We start from the raw sequence: 15,689 nt of genomic DNA, 5'->3' as shown, positions 1-15,689 counted from the left end.
AGATGAAGATGAAGACGTAGATGAAGATGAAGATGAAGATGAAGATGTAGATGAACATGAAGATGAACATGAACATGAACATGAACATGAAAATGAAGATGCAGATTAATCTGATGAACTGTCGTAAACAAAATTTTAAATAAATATGTTTTTTGTATATTAGAAAATATGTACATTTGCTTGTGTATCGCATATTTCTTTCTTTCAGGCATTTCCTCAATTAAGTTTCACTTCCTCCGCGCGTAGGGACTACACGCACTGAGTTTTTTTTTTTATAAAAAATTATAGGAAAATTCCATGATTTTCGATCCGTACGAAACAAAGAATCCGCCCCATTATACTTTTCTTTCCAAAAATGAAGTCTACTTTATTGTATTGCTTTTCGAACACTTTTAATATACATACATATGCATGTACATATCGTCACTAGACACGCAGTACATTAAGCTTCATTTTGATTTACATTATTACTTAACTACTAAACGTGTACCGAATATCAGTGAATCGAAATCAACATTTTCGTAATTACGATTAGATTAATTATAATCATAATTTTATTAAGCAGTTACGAAAATTACGAAATTCTTCCCTCAATTATTGGCTTGGGTTACTCCGAACCTAGAAACTCAAACCTCGACATTCTTCATCGATTAAGTAAACGGCTTTTTTTAATGAATGATCAATATTATTAGAAAACGGCAATATATTAAATTAAAAAGTATACATATAAATGTGCTTTCAAAAACTAAGTAAATGCAGACTACTCAAGAGCCTTCTCACGCTTCAATTTCTCCGCTATATATGCGTTCCGTTTAGCCATGTTCTCCTTAACCCATTGATGTTTCATTACCTCTACGAGAGTTATGCGGCCATTATTCGATTTACGCAACAACTGAAATTGTGTTAAAATTTAATTAAGCGCTTTCAAACAAACTTTATTAGGTACCTTAGAAATAAGATCTTTAGCTCCAGCACTCAAATGATTAGGATAATGAACTTCCAATCGTCTAATTTTTTCGTAAGTTTTCTCATTATCATTCGATTCGAAGGGTGCACAACCCACCAAAAATTCATAACATAAAATACCTAAGCACCACTGGTCGACGGTGTGATCGTATATATGACCATCCACCATTTCTGGTGGCAAATAATCTAAAGTGCCGCACAGAGTCTTACGTCTGTTGCGAAAAAAATTAAATTAGCTAGGTACATACATATAAAATGCATGCACAAAATAAGAGCAGAAACTTACTTGTTAGATAGTGTGTGTGCCGACCAACCAAAATCAGCTAATTTGACATCATCTGAAGACGTCAGCAATATGTTTTCTGGCTTCAAATCGCGGTGTATTACATTATTCAAATGACAATATTCAAGTGCATCAGCCACTTGGTATGTATACTTAGCGGCGCGTTGTTCCTCAAAACGTCGATGTGGGGAATTGCGTAAATGTTTGTACAATTCTCCTTCCGATGCAATTTCTAATGCAAGATAAATTCGACTTTCATCATGAAACCATGTGAGTAAACGCAAAATGTTTGGGTGCCTAAATTTATTATAAAGATGCCGTTGAATATCATTGGTCAACTTGATAAATGCATTTGCTTTATTTACTCACTTCAGTCGAGTTTGTATTTCAATTTCCCTCAAAACTTGTCGCTGTACATTTCCCTTCTCAAGTTCAGCTTTAAACATTACCTTCATAGCTACTATATAATTAGAAGTGCGTTCGCGAGCTAGGTAGACGCGCCCGAATTTTCCACGTCCTAAGGGAGCGCCCATCTCAAAATCTCTGGTACTCCACTCGTAACTATAAAAAATTGTTATGATTTTGCTACAAAATATTGAAATCAATTTCACTTACGGATGTCCATATGCGGGGTGCTGCATCATTTTAAGCGACATTGACTGAATGTGGTGTTGGTATTCTTCAGGCACTTCTTTTATCATCTTAGCTAAATCAGTTCTATTCGGGGGTTTCTTTTGTAGTTTTTTCATCTTGAAATACTTTTAAAACTATAAACTCTTGGGATTCTGGAATTAATTAAGAGCTTAATTAAATGCTTGCAAGCAAAATCGCGGACTATCGCGCTTTTTGCTTTTCCGTTTGTAATTTCAAAATGAACGCAAATGTCAAAAGTGACATCCAGAGAACGTAAATTTAAGTTGTCAGTTTCTCCTAAAGTGCTGCCAAGTTTGTGTTTGAATTCAAGATCTGCAGAGCTGCAACGTCCAATAAATTTATATTTTATGCAAATTTTCGATATAAAATATTTAGTAAAAGATATTTGTCTAAATTATGGTCACATTGCGCCATAAACTCGAGTTTACGCTTTTGTGTTTATGAACAGCTGTCAAGCGTGCTCATCGTGGTGTTAAGAAACTCGGAGTTTGATTTAACATTTATTTGTTTACATTTTCTTATTCACATTGCTAATGATATCATCCTTACAGGGGACTGAAATTGAAGCCTTTAATATAAATTAGTAAAACCAAAGGTAAATTTAAATAGATTTAGTTACTTGTTAAAAGAACTATATACGCAAGTGCGCACTGCAAATATATCACACAAAATATACGTTATAAGTGGAGTTTTCTATAAAAATTTGGTGGTAGAAGTGGAGATAATTTAACAAATTGCTTAAATACTATTAGTAACTACATTGTAATAGTGATCAATTCAGATAAAGGCCTCCCCAACTTCCTCACCAAGTTTCATGACGAAATTCCTTAAACTTTCGCCGAAATCTCGACTGGTTCCGTTTTGGAAAGCCAACCCGATTTATCATCCATTTAACACACTTTTCGTTGTTGGAACAACACTTCCGAGTTACCTTGTATTCGCTACACATAAAATGATTTTGGTCTCCTTTATTTCTTGTTGTTAGGTTTCTGTTATAATTTAATTACCGTTTTTAATAGTACGATGTTCTGATTTTATTACTATACTTGATGTTCTCATAACATAATTATTTTAAGCTTCCAACTCCAAGGCAACACCAATCTTGTGACCACCAGCATTGAAGTTCTTGCCATCGATCAAGGCGGATAGACTGACTGTGATGCCGTCGCGTACCCGCTGTTGGTAGCCCAAACCAACTTGGCTGGCATTGTTCACCTTCGCGCGGACATTGATGTCATCGTCGATGAGGTACTTGCCTCCAAGTGCGAATGTGGTGTTGTTACCACCAGATGTCCATGATAATTGGACGCCAACATCGAGTTTGGGAGTGCACTTTTGGAAAATGGAGCCCGTAAATTGTTGGCCATCATTGCTGTAAACAAAGTACAAACAATTGAAACAAAAACTTAATTAAAAAGGCAAAGGTTGTAGTAACTTACACAGCTGTGTGGAGCACGAAGTCCTTGGCTGCATAGCCCAAGGCAAAGTTGTTGGTTTTCAAAGAGTTATTTTGGGTATCGAATGCAGTCTGGTAACCAGCCAACCAGCCTTCATAACCCAAAACAGCTGAAGCGTTAATCAGTGGACCATTCAGATCAACATTCACGTCCGAATCGACTTTAACATTTTCGTGACCGTAGGCAGCCTTGAACTTGCCAGTTTTGTTGCTTCAAAATATATAAGAAAGTTGTTTTCGTTAGTAAAGATGTCACATTTTTACATGCAATGATTTTACTCACCCAGATTGAGGAGCGAATGTAGCTTCGAATGCAAGCTTCAATCCTTCCAGCAACTTGTCTTGGACCGACACTTCGGTGAACAAAGTATTGTCTGTGTTCCATCTTTCGGTTAAACTCAAGCCATAGTCCTTAACTTTGTATTTTGTCTCCAAAGAACCGAAGACTTTTCCAGACTCTTGGTTGGAGTGACCGGCTGTGTTGAATTCAATGCCAGATGGTGTCTTGGTTTTACAATCCAACTTCCAGAGACCAAAGTGGTAGCCTTTGCTGAAGACGTCGCGAGCTTGTTTGCCAAGATCTGGGTATGATGGAGGAGCCATCTACAGATGAAAGCGAAGGCAAGTAGAAATAATGCAGGTATGTATAAAATTTAAGATACACGCGTGTTATTATAAAAATCTGCAGATCTAAAATATAGATACTTATACAAACGATTTTTATTTTATTTTGAGTTATGAAAAAAAAATCAGTACTAAAATGTTGATATTTCTGATGGAAAGACAGACAGAAAAGCACTCGTAAAAAGTAAATATTTCAGGTAGGTTTCGCAAAGTGTCCAGTTGGCAATTATTTTAACTAAGTGGCAAATACATATAAGCATTACAAAAAATATGTTTGCAGATTGAAAATGATGCACATGTACAATGTGTATATGTTACCAAACATACATACACATTAACATGCCATAGCGCATATCTGCAGGAACGTAAATAAATTATATATATAGCTTATATATATAGCTTAATTTTTAACCCCCCTCCCCCTCGGTGGCCTGTATATATATAGTATATTTCCAGACTCGCCTCCCTCTACAACTTTCACGTAGTAATTCATTTCTTTCTAACACAACGTAAACAAAAATATTTGGCTTATATGTACTGTTACTCACAAAATTGAGCGTACGCCTCTTTTTTTGTTAATTTTCGCAGTTTTATATGCTAAATTTTTTTTGTTAATTTTGTATTAAAATATGGCCTATATTTTAGCAAACCCCATTTAAATTCATCTTGCTCGTGACGGCAAACTTAATTTATAGAAACTAAAACTTAATTTATAGAAACAAAAGTCATGTGGGTTTAAAAAGCGCCAAACACTGCGCGCCATATTTGAATGGAGCTAAAAAAAAAAAACGCTAGATTTCCTTAGAGGATATTGACTACGATATAAAAACCTAAGCCCCCCGCCCCTCATTGTGACCAAGCGTAGTATTTTTAAGATCACCATCACTGAACGGGACACGTAGTATGGGTACGTTCCCTTACCACGAAGTAAACAGCATGAACTCCACTGCAACCACACACAGTGATGAACGTTGAAGACCATATAAAGTAAACCACAAAGGTCGTTGAACGCTGCCGTCCAAACACATTTTATATAAATGTATTTGTGTTTTACAAAACACGGATGACGTTACAAAGTAGCCGGCAAACTTATATGTGTAAAGATTGATCACTGATGTTTTAATGTTGCCGCATCTGCGTGCGAACTCCAAGCGAAACCAATGTGGGAATCCAAGAGAGAGAGTGAGAATGGAGAACGCTGAATTGATAGATATATAGGCGAATATATACGTTTGTTAAATGTACGGCGCGAAACTTTGATTGAGAGCTAATCGAGATACTTTTTGCGATCAACCATTGATCGCGCATGTTTCAATTAGCTTTTACTGAGAGTTTACCATAAACACCCCCCTGGGGCTATATAGTGTATGTACATATGTATGTAAATAAGAGGAATTACTTACATATTTTTTTACATAGGTACATATGTACATAGAATATATAAAGCAATGTTCAAACTGCATCTACCCCTAGAAATAACCTTACTGATTATTATATCTTATTCAACGAATTACCCGAGCTTAATTAATAGTAACTTAAAATCACAGTAAAATTCAATGGCTTTAAAAAATATTTGATTCGCAGCTCAAGACTCCTAATCCTACAGCAAAATTTAAACGTGGTCCGGCAGTTGCATTTTGTGACTTGTTCAAATTTTTACGGGATTACTGAAATCACCATCGCCATCACGTGTTCTACAACAAAACTTAAAAATACAGTTGGGGAAGAAATCAGGCAACCTTCGAACAACGTCAGCAGACAAGTCACCTGCCAGCATATGCTTCACGAAAGCCTCACAAGAGAATATTAAAATATATATTATTTCGAGTGTCCATATAAATGTGTCTATGTCCTACACATGTGTGCACATACTTTCATATACTACATAGTATGTATGCAAATGTGTTAAATTAGAGGCAACGAAATTTTACAGAGCGTAAAAATATGAAAATGTTGTTGTTGAGTTGAACTGACTAAGAAATGCCGCAGCTAATAAAGCCAACACAAGGCACAAAACATACATTCAAACGTAGCAGTACATACATATATATTAGCAATCACAACGGTAAAATTACAAATATTTAGTTTTTTCCTATGATGATGTAACACATTTTTATGTTGCATGGAAACGGGCTGTTATTGGGGCCATCACACTTATGTGCACATGCATACATATGTAGATATAAATATTTGTAAATATGTACCTATCTGCAAGCACGTACAACTATTACCAAGCATTTGTAGACTCGTTAATTGCCCTGTAGACTTGCCTCTTGTCCAGCTGAGTCAATGCCCCGCTTATCCCTGACCCTGTTTTTGTTTAACCAAGATGGCTGGAAGTAAAAATGAGCTAGAACTCGCGGTGGCACCTTCGAATTCGATTGAGGAATCATATCAGTGGACGAAGAGTACACGGACGCTCACGATCTTGGTGATGAGATGTGTAGAAATGGTATTTTATAAATGGGAATAAAAATATACTGCAACGCCAACAATGGGGTTTGCTACACTAGCAGTGATGTTGGACTTTTGAAGGCATAGTAGCGTTCGCTAAACCACAGCAGTGGCATATTATTATGTACATATTTATGTAATGCCTTTCTTCCACAGTAAAAGGAAATTCCAAAATGAGGGTTGTTTGTGGCAACAAAGAACACTTGAAAGGAAATATGCAACAAAGAAGGCGTAAAGCAATGAATTAATCAAATTATGGTCTAAGGGAACAAACCGCTCTATTAATTTTGTAGCGAATGCTTGATTTGTATTATTTATTATTTGTAACTAGCTCAATATTAATCCGTTATGTACCCATTTTTCAAGTGACACCATTGACACCTTGGTATTGATTTGAATGACGTCAGAGGTTTGGAGTGAGCTTTAAAATACGTATAAAATCTCAATTTATCAGCTCTAAGGCGTATTTATATTTATACTACCTAATCAGTTCGCATTAATTTCTACTTTAAATGTTCAATAAATGTTTAGACAAAATATATTTTGCATAAGCCTGGGACATATACATACATACATATAAAGATAAAAGGTGTGCTCCATTATCTTAAAATACTTAGCTGAAAGATGCAAATTGCCATATCAGAACTTGTTCAAGATATCAGCAGCAAGGTTTGCTCCTCCATATATGTAAGTATGATTGTGCATACAAGTTTATGTGCATATATGTATGTATTTAATTATGTATGACAGTGCGAAATCGAGAGTATCTACACACATTTGGATATTTGCTGAATTAAAGGTAATGTACTCTCACATGACAATCAGTGATCGGAAATTTGAAAGATAGCGAGTCACATTTTCCGGAAATTTCTTACCTATTTAATCACTCCGATGATAACACCCACCCATTTAACAGCAATTTGGGAACGCGACGGAAAAATTGTCACAAATTAGACATCATTGCGAATATTTTCATAGTTCGTTACGTAACAGCGAAATATAGCAAATGAAGCCCTCTCCTATTTGGCGCTCTCAATGCGGTATATTCAGTTTGCCGGTCAATTACTTTAGCATACAATCTGCAACTGTTTATTGCAATATAGTAAAAGCATTTGTTTATAAGTCAGTGACGAAATCTGTACTCCAACATTTCATAAAGCCTCAACGAGGGATTAATAGGGTGTAGAATGCGGGGAGGGGTAGGGGTTTAAGAAATTAACCACACGTACACCACTCATAGCAATAACGATGAGCTAAACCTTTCTAGATGCCTTTTCTCCTTAATAATCGAAAAAAAAGAGTAGCGACAATAGTACCGCTGGGTCCCCAGTTTATCTGCCTGCTGTCCCCTTAAAATGCACATAAGCCACCGTGAGACAGACACACGCACCCTTTTATAGGTTATGAAATCACTTTCCCGTCTCAAATTGGTTTTACCCAGCTCACGTTCTTGTGTAAATGCCGTCGAATATTTCACTTTTTATGCATTCCAAGCATTAATTATTTTCAATTTAACACTCGTTTAGGCAATTTTTTACTTACTTTTATTAAAAGTTTTGCGAGCTAGAACCAGGAGAAGAATGACCACGACGAACACCAAAAATTTTGTGAGCAGAATCAGCAAGATGAACTTGTAGTGACTAGTAGTAAATGCAAGAAAAATTCATCCGCAGCTGCCAGTGCGGCCAAGTCTTGCAAAATAGTGTTGCTAACCTCAGCTGTTTGGCCATTTTCAAGGCGAACTCAAGGCGTATTTAATAGCTCTGCAGCCGGATTCCAACATTCGCAATCGCTAATTTTGATTGCCAAAAATCTCCAAAAGGATAGCAGGGGCCCCTAACCACACGCAGCATCTAGTTACATTCCCCTCATACTGCAAGATTTGGCTGCTTAAACATTTCATGTGTTACTCTTCCCTGTTGTATACTTTTAGGCACCACTGCTTTTTATTTAGAGAATTTTAGCGGCAAAAATTCATCGTAGTGATTGTTAGAATTCCTCTGCTGATTCAATACTTTTCGTGTAAAATCCTGTAAAAATGTGAAACAGCAAAAATTCTCTCTTAAGTGAGAGACAAAGTGAGTAACAACCAAAAAGTATGGGAAACCAAAAGCCTTTTTCCTGGAAAAACGTCAAACAGCCGATCGCTTCACAGTTTTCGTGATTTTACCACAAGTAAACGTTCGGGTCAAGGCGAGTTTATACAAGGTATTACTGGCAAATTTAGATTTTCGTCACGGCACTTCTTAATGTCAAGAAGATGTGTTTGTTGTATGCAAGGCGAATTCATTTTACAACAAACACAAATCATTTTGACATTGATAAGTACCGCGGCGAAAATCTTCATTCGCCAGTAACACCACCTTGTATAAATTCGCCATCAACACCACCTTGTATAAATTCGCCTTGATTTTACCACAAGAAAAAGTTCGGGTCAAGGCGAATTTATACAAGGTGGAGTTACTGGCGAATTTAGATTTTCGCCACGGTACTTCCTAATGTCAAAAACATGTGTTTGTTGTAAACAAGGCGATTTCATATTACGCCTTGGGAATCTATACAAGGTGGTGCAAGGCGAATTTATACAAGGTGGTGTTGTAAAATCGGCTGATTTCTTCGCCTTACATGTATTTTGTGTTTGCATTTACTTATTTGACAGCACATCCATCACAAGCAAACACAAAATACATGTAAACTATGGGGCGAATTGAGATTTGACATAACACCCACAATCCAAATACATGTGGTTGTTGTTGTTGTAATCTAAATTCGGCAGTGACACCACCTTGTATAAATTCGTCTTGGTCTTGGTGTACCTTGTAAAAATTCGCTATGGCCATTGTGTTGAGCGTAGATATAGCAAGAGCATAGTCAGACGGCAGCGTTAATGCGGATTAAATTCTGCCTTAACAGACGGCAGTAAAGCAGATTGACGATCCGCAAGGTCGTGGGTTCGAGTCCCACGGCCACCAGAATTTTCATTTATTTATTTTCTATTTATTTTTTATATAACATTTTTAAAGAAAATTAAACACTAAAAAATAAAATAAATGAAAATAAAATTAAGTATATAAATTAAACAAAATAAAAAAAAATTAATTAAATGCAAACAAAAAAAATTGGCAATCGCTCCAACCGCTGGTGATGAAACCTGGCACCTACAGACTTGTAGCACGCAACTCTCCACTCGGCTACCACGAACACCCAAACTTGCTTTCTTGTACAGCCGTCATCGATTCGCCCCATGTTGTTGTTGTTGTAGCGGCACTACTAAGCCCCGCCTATTTCGATTTTTCCTTCAATAATTGTCGTCAAGCTCAACTAACGGTAGTCCCAGGAAACGGGCTGTTTCAATAGAGTCGGACCAAAGGGAGACAGGTGTCAGCTGAGTTGGATTGAGCTGGTATGTGAAGAGGTGGTTGGTGTCGTGCAAAGAGTCTGCACACGCCGGGTACTCATTGGGGATATTGGGGTCGAGTCTGGACAGGTAGCTGTTGAGGCGAACACTATCCAGACCGTAACTGGGCCAGGGTAACGCGTGTCTCTCTTGGCAGTTGAAGCTCCGTCACTGCTACAGGTGGTGATTGGGCTCCGATGACAGCATTCATAGACCGGGAGTCGTGGTAGGCCGTGACCGACACCCTATGAATGTCGTTGATCGCTCGTCGGTACGTCGTCGGGTCCAGTGGTTGGTCTGTAAATATATGGACCGCGTCCTTGTATACGAATAGGTACCCCCTGAAGTGCCTGGGCGCAGGTCCCTCCTCCAGCAAAGGTCTGTTGGGGTGTTGACTTCTGTGGCATCCCACCAGAAACTGCTGGGCTTCACTGTGTAGGTGGTGCTCAGGCGACATCAGAACGCATCCTGTCGCTGTCCGGACAGGATACCATCCTGCGTTATGACAAGCCTATAGCTTGCGACTTGAGGACCTTGTTGCGGCTCTGTACTTTGTTGAGGCGTTTGCGGTGCCACGAGTTATTTGGGTGTTTATGGCGTTAAAAGCCGTTGTTGTTCTGTGCACTTTATGCAAGCCATGCCGATGCTTCGCTGGCGTCAGGTGGTAGCTGAAGTACGGGAGTAGAAGGGCCTTGAGTATCTTCGCGATCGGGGAAAGGAGCGTTATCGGGCTTTTTGGCGGGTTTTCCCGTTTTCAGCAGTGGGACCACTCTCCCTGATTCCAACACATCAGGAGTGATAAGAGATCTGTTTCAGCTGGGAAATTTGAGCGGACTTTCGCGATGCGTCCCGTTCGTATGAAGCGAGCCACTGTGGCAGTGACTACCCTACGGTACTGGCGTTTGACAGCGTGTACGTCTGAGGGTGTGGGAAGGGCGGCGAAGCTGCTCTCGGTAACTTCCACGAAGCCGTTCCCATCAGATTTGTTGGTACAGGTTCCGTGGTCAGCGGGTGCAAAGTCGGTGGGCTTATTGATCGAGATGATTATGGGCAGATGGTCTGATGCTAGTGTTAGCATAGGTCGCCATGATGTGCTATTTATCAGACCAGCGCTAGCAATTTTTTGGTCTGGCATGCGGCTGCAGCCGCCTACAATCCTGGTGTGGGCGTCGTTGTTCATAGTGCAGAATGTCGAATCGTCTATCTACTCAGCCAATAGGTTTCCCTTGCGATCATTTGTCAGGCTTGAATCCACCTACTACCATTCGGTTTTCACCTCTTAGTAGCGCACCTATTTCAGGGTGATATCCTGCCGGGTAGCAGGTGACAAGGGGTATATGCACGTTAAATATTTCGAGCTCGACATCGCCTGACCGGACAGCTATGCCCTGACATTCTAGGGTAGCGTACCTCGGGTTGATGTCTTCTACGATTAGACGATACTGCACTGTGCGGTGTACGATGAACGCTAATCCTTCACCATCGCGCTCGCGGTCTTTACGGAGCACATTGTAGACGACGCACTTCTACAGAGTTGAGTTGCTGTGCATGAAGACTGCTATCTCTCAATCTATGCTCAAACGCCCTCCCGGAGAAGAAGGATTCGAAGCAATCCGGCTGCAAGGTATTGCTCATGGACGTGAAATAGTTGAAGGGTATCACCGATCTAAACGGGGTTAGGTCGCCGAAACAACAGCCTTTGGTCGGGTAAAACCCGAGTCATTATAGGGAAAGTTTACCTACAAAATACATACATTTGTACATAAGGGTGGTCCTTAAATGTAGGAAGCAAATTTTTACATCAGATTTCCCAACCCCTAAGTCGATGCTACTACAGTCGGAGATAATAACACTAATAATAGATTGGCGCTTACACATATGTTAGTGTTTGGCCGAGCTTCTCCTCCGATTTGTGGCGTGCGCCTTGATGTTGTCACACAAAGCGGAGGGACCTCCAGTTTTGCGCCGTCTCCGAACGGCGATTGTATTTTTATGAGAAGCTGTTTTTCATGGCAGAAGTACACCTGGAGGTTTGCCATTTCCCACCAAGGAGCGACTGCTGTTAAGAAAAAAACATTTTTTTTTTAAATTTTTTTGCGATGTTACTTTGACCAGGGCTTGAACCAGGCCCTGCGGAGCGGAAGCGCGCACTGCTTACCACTACGCCACATCGGCCGCCGGAGATATCATATATAAATTTTGGTCCCGATTAAGGCGTGTCGCACAGGGGGCAAAGATCAGATTCCTCTATGGAGACTCAAATTATTACTTTTTTTCATCTAGTATCCAAATTTTTTAAATTTTTTGGGTCTATAGAGGCTCTGGCCTTAACCGACTCCAATCGGGACCAAAATTTATATGTGATATCTGTGACCGTGTTATTACCGATTGAGGGGGTGAGACTGAAAAGTCGTTAATTTGATTTTCTAAGGGCCACCCTAATGTACATACCTACATATCTTTACTTTAAAGGTGGCCACAAACAGATGCGATACTACCGGTGCGATAAAAAAAAATTACGATATGCGATGAATACAAACAACAGTATTCGGAATATAAAGATTGCCTTAATTCACAATGGCCCAAACCAACTTTTTTTTTTATTTTACAAGAGAAGCAAAAAAATTATAGAAAGAGTATCGGGTAGGGGTATGTAAAAAGTGGCATGTAACTCCGATTTTTTAAATTTTTATTGAAGGTGTATTTTAATACCTCCTACCAAAATATTTGAAAAACAGAATTTCGAAAAAAAAGTGTTGGTTGGGGCCTTTGTGAATTAAGATGGCGATATGTATTTATGTACATATAACTTATTTACTATACAAAATTTGGGAAGTTATTTATTTCTGTTGTAAATAAATAAAAATATTTATTCTGTATTTAAAATTTACTACAAATGTTTTTAAATTTCTTTCTTTGCCATTTTGTTTAACATAGTTTGCCTTTTGCACAACAATAATCGCGCATTATGTACATATATGCACATACACACGTATATACATACATATATACATATTCATATAAACAAACAAACATATGTATGTACATACATATGTAGGCATTGTATTTACGTACAAAATTCTCTCGGTTTTTTGTTTATTTGTTATGCCTTCTTTAGCGCACTTTTACTTAACTCGGAAAATGTGCTAGAGATTTCGAGTAAAATACCTACAAATGCAGCAAAACACAAAGGCGCAAACAACAACAAAAATAAAATAAATTGAAAAATTGAAATCCACAACGGTCTATTGGCGCGCTACAATTTGATTTACCGTAATTTATAGCCTTATAAGTATGTGTATATTAAAGGGTTGGAAATTCGTAATTAACTTCTGAGTTATTAGAAATTTCTTCATCTTTTAACAATCAAAAATTAATAACTAAAAATTTTCGCAATAACCAATAAAAGCCCTTTCCCATACCTTTTCCGTAACTTCTGCGATCAGAACTCACTTTAGGGTGCACATCAGGTAAACATATGTATACAAAAAAAAAAAAAAAAAAAAAAAAAAACTAAAAATAAATTCCTTTTCATACATAGTACATCTGCAATGTAGGCTCACACATATGTATATAAGCAGCATCGGAGCACATTTCGGATGAGTTAAAGAGATAATTGAAAAACGTTCGCAATCGCAGAAACACGTCAATCAGCTATTGCAATCAATTCCGTTCAATTAAAATCTTCACCGTGAAATTTCCAAAGAGTATCCAAAGTATCAAAAACTGTGAAATCAATTTAACCAAAAGCATAAATCAAAAAAAATAAGCAGTGCATTAAATTTGCGCTCTATTTATTTACACGCAACTAAATAAGACGGATACAGCCCAAAAATTATTGAACTACACGAATTATCAGCCAAATACAGTTCTGCGCAACGCGGTGCAGCTGAAAAATTTGTAAGTAAAATGCTAAAATCAAGTATTGAAGTTGATCCACTGCTGGGCCGCAGCCTCGTGACCACGGAGCCGGTAAAGAAGGGCGACATAGTTGTGGAAGAAGTACCCTTCGCGCTGGGTCCCAAACAGAATAGCGGTATTGTTTGTCTTGGTTGTTATCGCGATTTGATTTTCGGTGAAGATGGCGATTCACTGGATCGCTGCGAAACGTGTGATTGGCCATTGTGCAGTGCGTGCTTTGATTCGCCCGATCATGTTGGTGAGTGTGAGATATTTGCCAAAGCAAAAGTCCATTTTGCCGGAAATGTAAGCGAGGATGGAGTTTGCACACAACTGGATTGCATAACACCTTTGAGGTTAGTGAAAAAAATTCATTTATTCGGTTCCCTTTTCCGCCACCTTTTTAGTGTTAATTTTTTTGTTTTTTTTTGTGGTTGTGAGAGCTCAACTTTTTTTTTTTTGTTTACATTACATCTTAGCAAAGAAAAACATTTGCTCGCATGTAAACAAAAAAAAAAAAAAAAAAAAAAAAAAAGCGGCGTACCGGAAGCAGGTGACACTTGTGTTTATACCGGCATTTTTTTTAATAATGTGAGTATCACTTCATTGCAAATGCATTTGAGAATGTGAATGGCACTTTTTCCTTTTAAACTAGGTGTTCTCCGTGCCGGCATATCATTACAAATAAACCCTGCAACCTCCGCACAAAATAAATTGTATATTTGTTATTTTTTTTTAGTTCTTTGCAAGTTTTTTTGTTAGTTGGTAAAACACCAAAGCGTAGCAGTTGGAATAGTTGCTGTTTGTTTACATATTTCAACTAAAGAAATTCATTAATTTTTATCTGAAACAATTTTTTTTACGAAAAAAATCACGTATACGTAGTAGAGTCGCTGGCATCGAAAAATTTTTAAGAGAAATAAAATTCCAAAATGACACATTTTTAAAGCTTTCAAAACCCCTTTGCTTTTTTATTTAGATCGATGGTATTTTTGTTTTTAAAACCAAGCTGAATCTATTAGATACGCATGTAGAATGTACATACACACACATACATATAAAGTGGTGTTAAAAAAATTTGCAAGTGAAACGCCATTTCGCAGTTCTAATCGGTTCAATAAACAATTGTTTATTATTACTGGAAGTCACTTGAAGAGAACCAGAGTTTTCCCGATTGAAAAATATAGATTTTCATGAACTCCATACCATTTTGTAGAAAAGTTGTTCTTTTCCCCATACAAAATGCATGGAAAACTTTGAGCGACTTCTAAATATTTTTTGATTAAACAAAAACAAGTAATTGTTTAGCAAAAAACAAAACCGACTTCAATTCTCATATAAAAATTTTGAAGTTCCGTTAATTTCTTCATGATCCAATGATCGGATCTAAACCAAATTAGTATGAGACCACCTTTGAGCAAATAATTATAGAAATCGGTTAAAGTGGTCCGAAGTTATGCGGTAACATACATAAAAAAAAAAGAAAAATTCCGATGAATTGATAACCTCCTCCTTTTTTTGATGTCAGTTAAAAATAGGAGTGTATTTTTTTCGTTATAGAACAGTCCTTGGGGATGAGAGCATCAAAATTCGGACTTAACTTATTTTGGACCACCCTAATGCACATAGTTTATTCTTCATGATTATATTCTCTAACTAGAAAACTACTGTTAGATATATCTGTAGTATAAATTTCGTAGAATCTAAGATACGCAAACAGTTATATGTACATATTTTATAATCTGTTTTTTGAGTTGAGCCTCTTTTTAACAGGCTGTGCGATATACTTGTACATACATAAATATGTATGTTGGTATGTTATAGAGTTCTTTAAAAGCTCGATAATATTCCATGCGTGACTCCATGTTGGAGTTTTCGCAGGTTTTTTTTTTTAATTTTTTAAAGTTTTCTGCAAATTAAAATGTTACTCATACGCAACGTTGTACAACATTTTT

The 15,689-nt window shown here is 37.6% G+C and overlaps 2 protein-coding genes across 2 annotated transcripts; both read right to left on the bottom strand.

The window, feature by feature from the left end:
- Nucleotides 1–170: 170 nt before the first annotated feature.
- Nucleotides 171–2,130, bottom strand: LOC118741338 (aurora kinase B-like). The gene is made up of 5 exons (XM_036473276.1): nt 1,865–2,130; nt 1,619–1,810; nt 1,253–1,546; nt 947–1,178; nt 171–892 (listed from the first exon to the last, which is right to left on the bottom strand). Exons 1-5 carry the CDS (start codon nt 1,996–1,998, stop codon nt 761–763), a joined length of 984 nt encoding a protein of 327 aa, XP_036329169.1. The 5' UTR covers nt 1,999–2,130; the 3' UTR covers nt 171–760.
- A 725-nt stretch (nt 2,131–2,855) lies between these two features.
- On the bottom strand, nt 2,856–8,144 carry LOC118741340 (voltage-dependent anion-selective channel). Its single transcript, XM_036473277.1, has 4 exons — nt 7,980–8,144; nt 3,643–3,962; nt 3,343–3,570; nt 2,856–3,275 (listed from the first exon to the last, which is right to left on the bottom strand). Exons 2-4 carry the CDS (start codon nt 3,960–3,962, stop codon nt 2,975–2,977), a joined length of 849 nt encoding a protein of 282 aa, XP_036329170.1. The 5' UTR covers nt 7,980–8,144; the 3' UTR covers nt 2,856–2,974.
- Nucleotides 8,145–15,689: the final 7,545 nt, after the last annotated feature.

The sequence above is a fragment of the Rhagoletis pomonella genome, unplaced genomic scaffold, assembly GCF_013731165.1.
Source record: "Rhagoletis pomonella isolate Grant_MI unplaced genomic scaffold, Rhpom_1.0 Rhpom_scaffold_00006, whole genome shotgun sequence".
Taxonomy (NCBI): domain Eukaryota; kingdom Metazoa; phylum Arthropoda; class Insecta; order Diptera; family Tephritidae; genus Rhagoletis; species Rhagoletis pomonella.
The sequence above is the reverse complement of the archived record's forward strand: the minus strand, read 5'-3'. Positions and strand labels throughout refer to the sequence as shown.